This window comes from Schistocerca cancellata, chromosome 3, assembly GCF_023864275.1.
Source record: "Schistocerca cancellata isolate TAMUIC-IGC-003103 chromosome 3, iqSchCanc2.1, whole genome shotgun sequence".
NCBI lineage: Eukaryota > Metazoa > Arthropoda > Insecta > Orthoptera > Acrididae > Schistocerca > Schistocerca cancellata.
In genome coordinates, this window is record NC_064628.1 from 19,916,895 (window position 1) to 19,929,090 (window position 12,196).

Here is a 12,196-nt window from a genome sequence, read left to right on the forward strand (position 1 = left end):
TCGGAGAAAGTTGATGCAATCATTACGTTCTGAATGTAATATTTCCTTTGACAGATTTTCATGGTTGTGTATATCTCACGATTTCAGTCACAAGCTGGCCCAGCGTATTGTTTTGTTTTTCTTCTTTGTACTCAGTGCTAAAGTCAATGCAAGAAATGCTTTGTCTGCGTTGGTAGTCATTCCCACCAGTGTCAAAACAGTTTTGTTTTTGGAGAAGGTCCACCTTGTGCAAAACACCATTTTTGTTTTTATTTTCAGGACTGTATTTTGCTCTCAAAAAATCTATTTGTAAGCAAACACGGGCAGAAGAACTTTAGCCTCAATATACCGGGTGATCAAAAAGTCAGTATAAATTTGAAAACTGAATAAATCACGGAATAATGTAGATAGAGAGGTACAAATTGACACACATGCTTGGAATGACATGGGGTTTTATTAGACCAAAAATATACAAACGTTCAAAAATGTCCGACAGATGGCGCTTCATCTGATCAGAATAGCAATAATTAGCATAACAAAGTAAGACAAAGCAAAGATGATGCTCTTTACAGGAAATGCTCAATATGTCCACCATCATTCCTCAACAATAGCTGTAGTCGAGGAATAATGTTGTGAACAGCACTGTAAAGCATGTCCGGAGTTATGGTGAGGCATTGGCGTCGGATGTTCTTGTGGTGTCACCGCCAGACACCACACTTGGTAGGTGGTAGCCTTTAAACCGGCCGCGGTCCGTTAGTATACGTCGGACCCGCTTGTCGCCACTATCAGTGATTGCAGACTGAGCGCCGCCACACGGCAGGTCTAGTCTAGAGAGACTCCCTAGCACTCGCCCCAGTTGTACAGCCGACTTTGCTAGCGATGGTTCACTGTCTACATCCGTTCTCATTAGCCGAGACGAGAGTTTAGCTTAGCCTTCAGCTACGTCATTTGCTACGACCTAGCAAGGCGCCATATTCAGTTACTATAATCTGAACAGATAATATTGTGAATCATGTACCGTCAAGAACGACGTTTATCATTAATGGATTAAAGTTAAGTATCAAACTTATTACGCCCGCTTTCTGAATTCTCATTCCTTGTCAAGTTCCAGACCTCACGTCAGTATAGTTCTTCCCTCCTCACGCCAGCCTGTGTGAGCTAAAACGCGTGCATTTCGGCCTCCTCTAGTAACACGGTGTTGGCTCTTCTGCCAACCCAACAGTTGTCTTTCAGCATCCCTAGAAATGTCGGTCGATCACGATACGCTTGCGACTTCAGGTAACCCCAAAGCCAATAATCGCACGGACTGAGGTCTGGGGACCTGGGAGGCCAAGCATGACGAAAGTGGCGGCTGAGCACACGATCATCACCAAACGACGCGCGCAAGAGATCTTTCACGCGTCTAGCAATACTTGGTTTTTTTTGTTTTTTTTTGTTTTTTTTTTTTTGTCATTCCAAGCATGTGTGTCAATTTTTACCTCTCTATCTACATTATTCCGTGATTCATTAAGTTTTCAAATTTATACTGACTTTTTGATCACCCGGTAATTAGTCTCACAACATTTGACGACTGCTTCAAAAGTGATGATAAATTGGACAAACCTTGTTGGTAAGTCTCTTCGCTTGTTTGACAAACCCTTCTTTGTTTTCGTGAGTCTACTGAACGGTCTGGTGCATACAGCTATGGATTCCTTCCCTGTGCACCCTCTTAATCTCAGAGTAACACATGCGTCCAGCAACCTCAATTATTTGTTGAGTATGTCTCCGTGTGTGTCCTCCCCAACAGTTTTACCCTTTACAGCCCCCTCCAGTACCATGGAAATCTTTCCTTCATGTCTTAACACATATCTTACCACACTGGCCCTTCTTCTTGTCAACATTTTCCACATGTCCCTCTCCTAATTTCCTATCTAATCAGTCAGTCTAATTTCCAGCATCCTTCTATAATTCCACATCTCAGACGCTCCAGTACTTGTCTTCTACTCTCAATTCATAGTGTATTCTCATTAGACTGGTCATTCCATTCAACAGATGCTACAACCCTTCCTCGTTTCCACTGAGGGTAGCAATATCATCAGCATATTTTATCACTGATATCCTTTCACTGTGAATGTTACTACCACTCCTGAATTGTTCTATTTCCGTCATTGGTCCTTCGATATACAGATTAAGCTGAAAGACTACATCCCTATTTTATGATCTTTCTAATCTGAGGACTTCATTCTTGGTAATATAGAGAATCCTAAACCTGGTGCATATTGAAAAACGTATTGTACCGTGCCTACGACTGTGTGGCTCTACTAAAATTCTGAAAATATTTTCTGAACTGTTTTGAGATAACTGACACATATTGTGCCTCCACACTTTGGACCTGTGTTTTTGTAAACCACATCCAATGTCTCAGCAAAATTATGCCATCCTGCAAAGCTTGCGTATGTCTCAAATACAATTAAGCGTGAAGAAATCTCAGGATGAAAATGGCCAGAAGTACCGTTTAGTTACCTGGAAACCGATTACTGATATTCATCCTGAGATTCCTTCACTAATTGAGCTATTAATTACGTATCTGAGAAAAAAAATCTGGCCTGGTGCGCAAGTTCTAAAATACATGATGGATTTTCATTGCGACTATTAAAATTGGTTGTAATATTTTGCGTTTCTCGTGTAATGACATTGTTCCAAGGCATTATTTTCGTACATTTAAAACTAATTCGAAAGTATAACTTATTAACTTGTATGCTACTGAGGATTGCTCTGAATCTGTTAAATATATATATAAAACTGACTTCCAAGCGATAGCGAAATTCATTGTCAATGTCACGCAATTTCATGTCAAAGATTTTATTTAAATTTTCAGCTCACGCAAACGTTATCAGTTCATTTCAATATTTTAAGTTGTGTACTTCCAGACGAATGTTGGGACTATTTGTTTACTGAAGACAGACATATGGGACAGAAACACGCAACTAGATACTACGAAATACACGTGCACCTTGCAGACGGCCTGATCTCGTCAAATATAGAACGAGGTTCTCACCGTGGGTGTGAGCTTATTCTTTTCGACAAAAATCTCTGGTCTGTCAGGTGATCTTTGCACTCGTTGTGGCGTAAGGTCCGACAACGCAGTCGTCGTTTACAGGCAAAGCGCTTTCACAGTACTTTAGCGTATTCGGAAGGAATCACCGCGGAGTACGCTTGAAACAGCTCGAGTACTGCCACTACCAATTTCGGTGGCTTGATAGTAATCCGTGCGTAGGCTGGTAATGTTATCCACTTTAATTAGAAACCTGTGCGCGACCTGTTCGTTGAATATACTAGATTCGACATTCCATTCACGAGACTCGTCGCTGTTGGGGCATTGTTTTAGAAAACTGCTTCACAATAGAAGTCTCCGAGGTGCACGCGAATGCGTCCACAGAGAATGAGCCCTAAATGCCAGAAAACCGGTTTGGCCGGGAAAAACAAAAACACTTCGCAACAATACGGGAGCGCACGCTGCCATCTGTTCAACCTGCTTCACCAGCGAAACCATCTTCAAGTGTAGATAAAGTGTTACTAATATGAAACAAGTTGTGCAAAGAGTAGACTTTTTTTTCCCGAACACGGTTGGAAAATATCCGCTGACATTTTCTGGTAATGTGGCTGCTTTACGGGGTATGTCAAGTCGCAATTTCACACTAGTGTATGGGTTTGTTATTGATATTTCATCTGCTTCGTTCTCCTTTATACGGGGTGTTTGATTATAAACCAAACGGGAGAATAAGGGACAATTAAATAAGGAAATAATTCTAATAACGTGGGTGCGGAAACCAATGGTTTCCCTGATGCGACGTGTTACGATCAAGTACATGAACACTTTATAAGTCAGGTCAGCACAAAACCCTGAGGAACGCCACTTGCAATACTAGCTAAAACGTTGGCCAATTTTATAAATTGCCAGTGCTGTCAACAGCCGAGAAGAATTTTATCGACACATTATAACAGTGTCCCCGAGGATTCAAACTGCAAATATGCACTTGAGAACAAACACTTTACAAGATGGTTCAACATGACCCTGTTCCTGTGACGGCAGGTCTCACCTTGTCTCCTCATTGATGCCCATATTCGTTCAAAAATTCTAGGAGTGTTCCGAATGTACTGACAACCATCCACAATGTGTTCCTGGAGTTCATAAACATTGTCAACAGGGCTGTAATACTCCACAGCGTTTAAATGCCCCTGCACAAAAGACCAACGGACTCAAATCGGTGGACCTGGCTCGCCACAGTATTGACGAGCCAAGACCGATAACTTGTCAGAACGCTGTTCACCAATACTTAAATTTTCCAAGTCCGCCCCCGGTAGCTGAGTGGTCAGCGCGACAGAAAGTCAATCCTAAAGGCCCGGGTTCGATTCCCGGCTGGGTCGGAGATTTTCTCCGCTGAGGGACTGGGTGTTGTGTTGTCCTAATCATCATCATTTCATCCTCATCGACGTGCAAGTCGCCGAAGTGGCGTCAAATCGAAAGACTTGCACCCGGCGAACGGCCTACCCGACGAGAGGCCCTAGTCACACGACATTTACATTTAGATATTCTAAATGATGATAAAATCATACGAGCGCAGTTTATCGCTTTGTAATTTACACCTCTTTGTGGTGTTTCGAAATAAACGTACACTTAGAAGTCATCAGTGTTATTACACTGCCACGATTGTACTCTTGCGCATACGTCGTAATGGGGTTGTTATGATTATTTGATTGTTTGGTTATCCTCTACTGAGAGCTTTTTTTGATTATTTGATTGTTTGGTTATCCTCTACTGAGAGCTTTCTTTTTTACCTGTGCCAGTCAAACGCCTGTGCTTAATTACTCTAAAATCTAACAAAACTTTAGTGTTAATTTTCAAAGTTTCATCTTCCTTAAGTGGTGGTGTGTGTGTTGGGGCTTACGGGCACTCAACATCGAGGTCATCAGCGCCCCCTTAAGTGGCAATGACAGTTCCGTAATACTCTGAAACCTGTGACGAGATTTAGATCTCGAGGCACCAGTATCTTGGGTCTCAGACAGGCAACAACAAACTACATGAAGCATTTTCATTTTTTTTTTTTTTTTTAGAGAACGTTTAAGAAAGTAGAGGGCAAAACCATTTCTACCTATATTCCGTATTCTGTCAGAAGTCAACATATCACAAATGACAAATGTAGTGATAAAGTGTTACTGCCCTAGGACCACCAAAGTTTCATAGCAGCGAGACGTATTTCCTGAAGAGTAGTATGTTAATTAAGGCGAACGCCAAGACGATTTCTCAGCTGCGCGGCGCTGACTCCTTTCCCACCAAACTGGTGTTGTACCTCTGAAGGTACGAGAACATTTGTCAGCCGAACGGGTCGTTAGCTGTTCGCGAGCTCGTTGTTCGCAACTGGGTCCGTGGTTCGCAGCAGCTCAGCGCCAGCCACCTGCTGTTTGATTTTCCGGCGAGCACAAATTTCTTTGCGCTCGAGAGCAATGTGGTTCACAGAGCGCTCTGAGCGTCTATTATTTCCTCTGGCGGTTCAACAAGTTCTAGACTGTGCAAGGCACCTTATGGTGTGTGGTGGAGGGTTCCTCTGGTCCACTATCGCTTCTCCCCTGCCCCTGTACCACTCGTGAGTGGCGTGTGGGAAGAATGGTAAATCTCTGTATGAGTTCTAATTTCTCCAATCCTTTCCGCGTGGCTATTTCCCGAGCCTTATATGGGAGAAAGTAGAATGTTCCCTGAGGCTTCCCGGAAAGCGCTCTCTCGGAATTTCTTGATAGTAAAGCTCTCTGTGAGGCACAACTCGTTTCTTGAAGCGTCTGCCATAGGAGTTTGTTGAGCAACTTTGTAATGTTCTTGCCCCGTCTAAATGATTCCGTGGCGAAAGGCACCGCCCTTTGTTTACGTCGTCTATTAAACCAACCGAGAAAGAATCCCAGACCGATGAGCAATACTCGAGAACCGTCGAACAAGTGTTCCGTAAACAACTTATTTCGTGGATGAATTACATTTCCATAGAAGCTTCCAACGAACTTCAGCCTGGAATCTGCTATTTCTGCAATTTGTTTCGTGTGATCATTCCAATACCGGTCGCTCCTGATGGTCACTCACAGGCAATTTACGATAGTGACTGCTTACAGTGATTTGTCGCCACCGGTGTAGTGGATTTCTTCGCCTATTCAAGCGGAATACGTGTAAGTAGGCTGTTTAGGTTCTTTTATTGGTAACGCCGCCGCTACATAGCGCTCTGTATGAAAATCACTGGCTGTGCTGTGTGCAGTCTGTGGCTAGTTAGCATTGTTGTCTGCCATTGTAGTGTTGGGCAGCGGCAGCTGGATGTGAACAGTGCGTAGCGTTGCGCAGTTGGAGGTGAGCCGCCAGCAGTGGTGGATGTGAGGAGAGAGATGGCGGAGTTTTGAAATTTCTAAGACTGGATGTAATGAACTGCTATATATATTATGACTTTTGATGACTATTGAGGTAAATACACTGTTTGTTCTCTATTAAAATCTTTCATTTGCTAACTATGCCTATCAGTAGTTAGTGCCTTCCGTAGTTTGAATCTTTTATTTAGCTGGCAGCAGTGGCGCTCGCTATATTGCAGTAGTTCGAGTAACGAAGATTTTTGTGAGGTAAGTGATTTGTGAAAGATATAGGTTAATGTTAGTCAGGGCCATTGTTTTGTAGGGATTATTGAAAGTCAGATTGCGTTGCGCTAAAAATATTGTGTGTCAGTTCAAGCACAGTCATGTATAATTGTTCAAAGGGGACGTTTCATACGTTACAGCCACCCCCTGCAACAATAATCAATCTTCTCCCGGTCTTCCTGCGATTCTCTTAATCTTCTCGCGTTGCTACCTTCCAATAGACGACCAGATCATCTGCGAACAGCCTCATGGAGTTTTCGATGTTATCCACTAGATCGTTTAGATCTTATTGTGAACACGAATAGTCCTAGCATGCTTTTTTGTTTTACTCCTGAAATTACGTTTACATCCGTCTATTTTGTCCCGTTAAGAGAGACGTGTAACTGCAAGGAATTCCGACATCTAGTCACAAGCCTGGTCTGATACTCGGTAAGCTCGTATTTCTTTCACTGAGCTGCAGAGCGTAATTGAATTAAATGTCTTCCTGAGGCCAAGGAAAACATCATCAAAGTGAGTTCGTTCGCGGGCATGATGTCTCTATTGTACTCTGCAGATACTGGACTATAAAACGCATTATCTCCATTACAAATCTCAATAGGTAATGTCATTATAATGACATCCGTTCTGATGTCTATACTATCTTGTCCAAGAAGTATCTTGGTGACAATGACAGAAAGCTACGTGGGTGAATCCTGCAAAAATATTTATCTCGGCTTATTATATACTGCACCTATAAGCAACCACAGAGTTAAATAAGAACAAGGAATGCCTGAGTATGGGTAAACCCATAACTGCAGAACACGTAGAAGTCACAATAAACCGAGCATTGTTGCAATAAGATCTTTGTAATGAGATTGTAAACAAGGGAAACTCCAGCATTGGTCGTATAAATCTAAACCCGTTTCATTATTATTATTACTATTATTATTATTACTTATCAATTTCAATCATAGAGTAATCATCCTCAGTGCAACACTTAAGTCCAGTGGAATCGTATAAACAGGCACAAAATATAAGCTCGAACATGGGTATCTATCGTGAAAAACCTGCCAACTACCAAGTGAGATTTAAGATTTAGTTTGAATCTTACCCGCTAGTTGACATGTTCTTCACGATAAATACCCATATTTGAAGATATATTGTGCTCGATCATATGCTGCACTGAAGGTGATCACTCTGATTGAAATCGATATCCAATAATAAAAAAAAGAAAAGGTTTCAAATTTACACGATCAATGCTGGAGTTTCCCTTGCTTAGAGTACTTCTTGTGTGATGGTGGTGCACAAACTTGCTAATGAAATCGAATCTTTGTAATAAGAAGCCTGTATGGACCAAAAAACAATATTTATTACTATCAGGCCAGTGAAATTAAAAGTTTTGTGTGCATCAGAAACTCAAATCTTGAAGAGTTTCAAACAAAGAATTACTAACGAGCCGTTACGATCCACAAAAAAGGAAATACGAGGGTTGGAACTTTAATAGTGGCAACTATTTATTTACAGCTCGTACAAAAAAGATACGTGTTTCAGAGTTTTACTGAGCTTAAAAGTAGTCACCAGCTCGTGTATAACTCGTTGCCGGCGATGTGGAAGTCGTGGGATACTCTTAGCAGTGCCAGTTGCGTTGACAGTTCGAGCGGCACGGTCTATTGCCCGACAAATTTGTAGCAGTTCTGAAGCGAATGCCGTGAAGTGTTTCCTTCAGTTTATAAATCGAGTTGAACTTATGAGAGCTTAAGTCAGGGGAGTGATATAGCACTTAGCAGCCCCATGAGTCAAACAAATCAGTATAACAGCTTGCACTGTACGTGCTTGAGCATTGTCCTGAAAAATCATGGTCGGGTCCTGCAGAAAGTGTCATCATTTCTGTCTCTATGCTGCTCATTTTTGGAACACAACCTACGACCAGCAATTGTACGTCAATGACAATGGACGACATCGGTCTGTCAGATCAACTTCTTTGCATTCTTTCAGTTCGTATCAAGCTGTATTTATGCCTGTAGAAAACAACAAAGACGGTATGTGTCCGCCTTGACAAATGAAGACAAAAGAAAATGCTCGCAACGAGCTGTCACGTATTGAAATAAAACCTAAGATGAGCAGTGAAGTGATCGGTACCAGTAGGGTATATTTCTTAGCAGTTTGTAACGCCGGAAATGCATATCCTCCTATTTCCATCCATTGTACTATAATTTTTTCTCCTTGTTTTGTTACCTGAATATATGACATTTCTGTGTCTTTACATATTGTAATTGTTTTACTATTTGTATATATATATATATTTATGCATTCATGTCGATGTATAATTGGTTTGTTTCGGAAATATTCGCGCTTTCGGGGTTTGGCAGCATGTAATTGCGCTCGACTTGCGATGATAGTTTCTGACATGGTGTCGCGGACGGGAAGCATTAGCTGGCGCACATCAAGAGCCCGTTTCGTCTGGTGACCGTGTCGAGAAGAAGGCGCGCCAACATCCAGCTTCTGCAACAGCGACGGCCGACAATGAGTGACTGTCACCACCTCCTCGATCGACGGCTTCAAACCTTCCATCAGCCAACAAGGAAGACTGGAAGCACGTAAAGTTTTAGAACTGTATGGCAGACCTCAGCTTTTAAAATTGTTCCATTTGCCTCGCAAAATTACAGCAACTTAGCATGAACCTTTACCGGAATGAACCCGAGTGTCGTTGAAATTCAAACGCCAGAATCATTTTATTTCACTGCTTTAATTTCAAAGTTCAGTTAAGGCATTCATAGCTGGCTACAATATTTAGATTACACAAGCACGAATTAAGAGTGCGAGTTTTGTTACCATATTTTAGCTTGCCTGTGACTTCAGCTCAGCTTGGTACGTACTAAATTTTACTATTGTTAATTGTTCTGAATCATTTAATTCAAGTTCAAAGTTAAATCTCTTATTCCTAAATTGCGTAGATTCAAGTAGCTTTTGAAATGATTGTTGAGGTACTCCACGACTAACCGTATTTTACTGAATTTCGATGTGCTTCAGAAAGAAAGCTCACTATTAACTTCAGTCACTAAATTAACTTCGATTTTCCGGTTTTATTAATTCTTTTGCTAAATTAAGTCAGAGTGTAGCGAAATTTATTACTTGACAAACTTTCAGTTTTCACACTACACTTGTCAACCTTCAGTTGCCACGCTTCTAGTGCTAATTATATGTGTAATAATCTTTCTTTTTCAGTTACTATAGTAATTGTCCTTAGGACTGGCGACCGTAATTTCCCCCAAATCTCAAACATCTAATTACCGCTAGTTAATTGTTAACGTAACGGCCGCACATTTACTTTCTTTATTAACATTACCCCTATTTCAAAATTAATTTCCACCAGTTTCATTAGCATTTTTCCTTTCATTTAGATGTAACCCTTTCCTCCCTCTTTACCGACAAATTAACCTCGGTGACGATTGCTTTTCCCAAATTTCCATTAGGTACACGCGGTTTAATTTTTCACTGTCATTAAGGTCGATAAGTGAGGGGGAGGTTACAAGTTGAGGTCTTAATAACTGTCAAATGCAGAAATCTTGCTTCCAAATACATCTGACAACAATGTTTCCTGTGATAGGGTAAGCCATTTAGCAGGTTCACAGCGTCGTAACGTGCATTTCCATCAGCGCAACGAGTACATTCTCCTCGTTATGTGAGAAGGCGTTTTTCGTGAACTAACAAGCAACGCCGTGTTGAAGGACGGGACTACTCACCACTGTTGGAGGCGGCGGCGCACAGCAGCAGCGGCAGGTGCGTGGCCAGGATCAGCGAGAGGCGCCGTCGTCGTCCGAGCACGCCCCCCATGGCGGCGTCGCTTCGCCACTCAACACGTCGCACGGTCTCGCGTGTCACTCGGGGCGCCTCTCCACAGCGCGACCGCTCATGCCCACAGCCGACAACACACTGAGCGCAAGCAGCCGCGCGCTCCAGCTGCGGGCCGGCGTTTCGCCCCCCACCACAACACCAGGCCGCGCATGCGCTCTAGAGACCGGGACCCACCGGGCGTCCCGGCGACCGCCTGGAGCACTCGGCTCCCTTTAGGAGTCCCTTCTGTTTTTTGCCGATGGAGAATAAAACGCCGTAAACCCGCCACTCCGCTGTTTCTTCATCAATCACTTCGCGTTTCGGGGGGCTACGCTCTATCTTCAGGTAATACAAAACAAAGTATAGACTCTCTTGTGTCGGTCTCTGACACACGAGCCTCCTAGGATTAATAAACTTACGGTTTACATTCCCGTCTATCCAGGATCATAAAAAAAGTATGAGAAGAAGACGTTAAGGGGCTCCGGAACGCCCTATACTTGCAATGTTAAAATAACGCTTATAAATTACATCTTTCCTCACAAAGTATTTCAGGTAGGAAGTTGAACTTTTTAAAGATTATTTATTGCAATATGGGCTACAACTTAACACAGGGATTTTACAAAATTTTAGTTCAGTTATTAAAGATGATTTTTTTGCCAATTGTAATGAAAATTCACAACATTTTTTTTGCAATTTTTATTTATATATTCAAAAATATACAATTTTTTTTTTTTGGAAAAAGGCTGTGTTAAATTACGCAGAAGGTACTGTGTAACATTTACAGAAAGTTTGAAACAAATATGTTTGGAAGATCCTTAGAAAACATGTAATTAGCATGAGAAAATAAAAGTTTTGGGAATCGAGCGACAAAGATTGGATTAACTTTTTAGCGCATTCCAGGTCCATAGGATGGATTATCTTCATCCTCTGCAAACTCCTCCTCCAGCTTCCTCTTGTTCCTCCTCCTGTTTACTCTTGATTGTATTTCTAGACTCTTTACAGCCCTGTCTGCAGCCCGAAGGCGTTCCTTGTCTAAAGCAAGCATCGCTCGTACCATGTTAGAACCTATCTTCATTCCCATGTTTCTAAATACCTCGCACCTTACAATGTTGTCATCATTGAAAGTCGCAACAGCATCATACACACCAAAGTGAAGTGTTTCTATTCCAACAAATACAGTCTTGCGGATTCTCGACCATATAACAGTATTTACACTTTCATTGGGGTTTTGAGTTTTTCCGTGAATACACTTTTTCAACAGTTCAGGTGCTGCTAAGTCTCTGAGAATAGGTTAGCCACAACACATACTTTATCTCACATCACTAAAATGTACCTGATGAACACGGACGTTAATAATAACACCATTTGACGGCAGTTTAACAGCGCCACAGTGGGTCACGCCCATGTAGAACACATTTCAAATAAAATTTAAAAATAGTTGTAGTCTTCAGAATTGAGTAAATTATATATGTATTAAAAGGTAATAGTCTGCAGATTCAGAAAACGCAAAAAAGTAAAAATTGAACTTTTCATGATTTTGAGCCTTTCCGGAGCCCCTTAAGGGATTATACATGATGAATCTTTTTTTGTACCTGCTGAAGATGAGTGCAAGTATTTGACATGCTACGTACTTAGTAAATAAAAGCACAATTGTAAATGAATAATTACCAACAAATTAAAATTTCAATGTCAAGGTAACGTGTTTATTTAGAAGAGCTATCATTTCGTTTTGGTTGCCGCATAGCGTCTGCGTTTATTCAGT

At 41.7% G+C, this 12,196-nt stretch overlaps 1 protein-coding gene across 1 annotated transcript in view; it reads right to left on the minus strand.

Annotated features, from left to right (window-relative positions):
• Nucleotides 1-10,519, minus strand: part of LOC126176809 (BMP and activin membrane-bound inhibitor homolog) — a 305,176-nt gene extending 294,657 nt beyond the window's left edge. Inside the window, exon 1 of the mRNA XM_049923989.1 lies at nt 10,344-10,519. Within this exon, the coding sequence (XP_049779946.1) occupies nt 10,344-10,434 (91 nt within the window). The 5' untranslated portion in view covers nt 10,435-10,519. The remainder of the gene's footprint in view (nt 1-10,343) is intronic.
• Nucleotides 10,520-12,196: the final 1,677 nt, after the last annotated feature.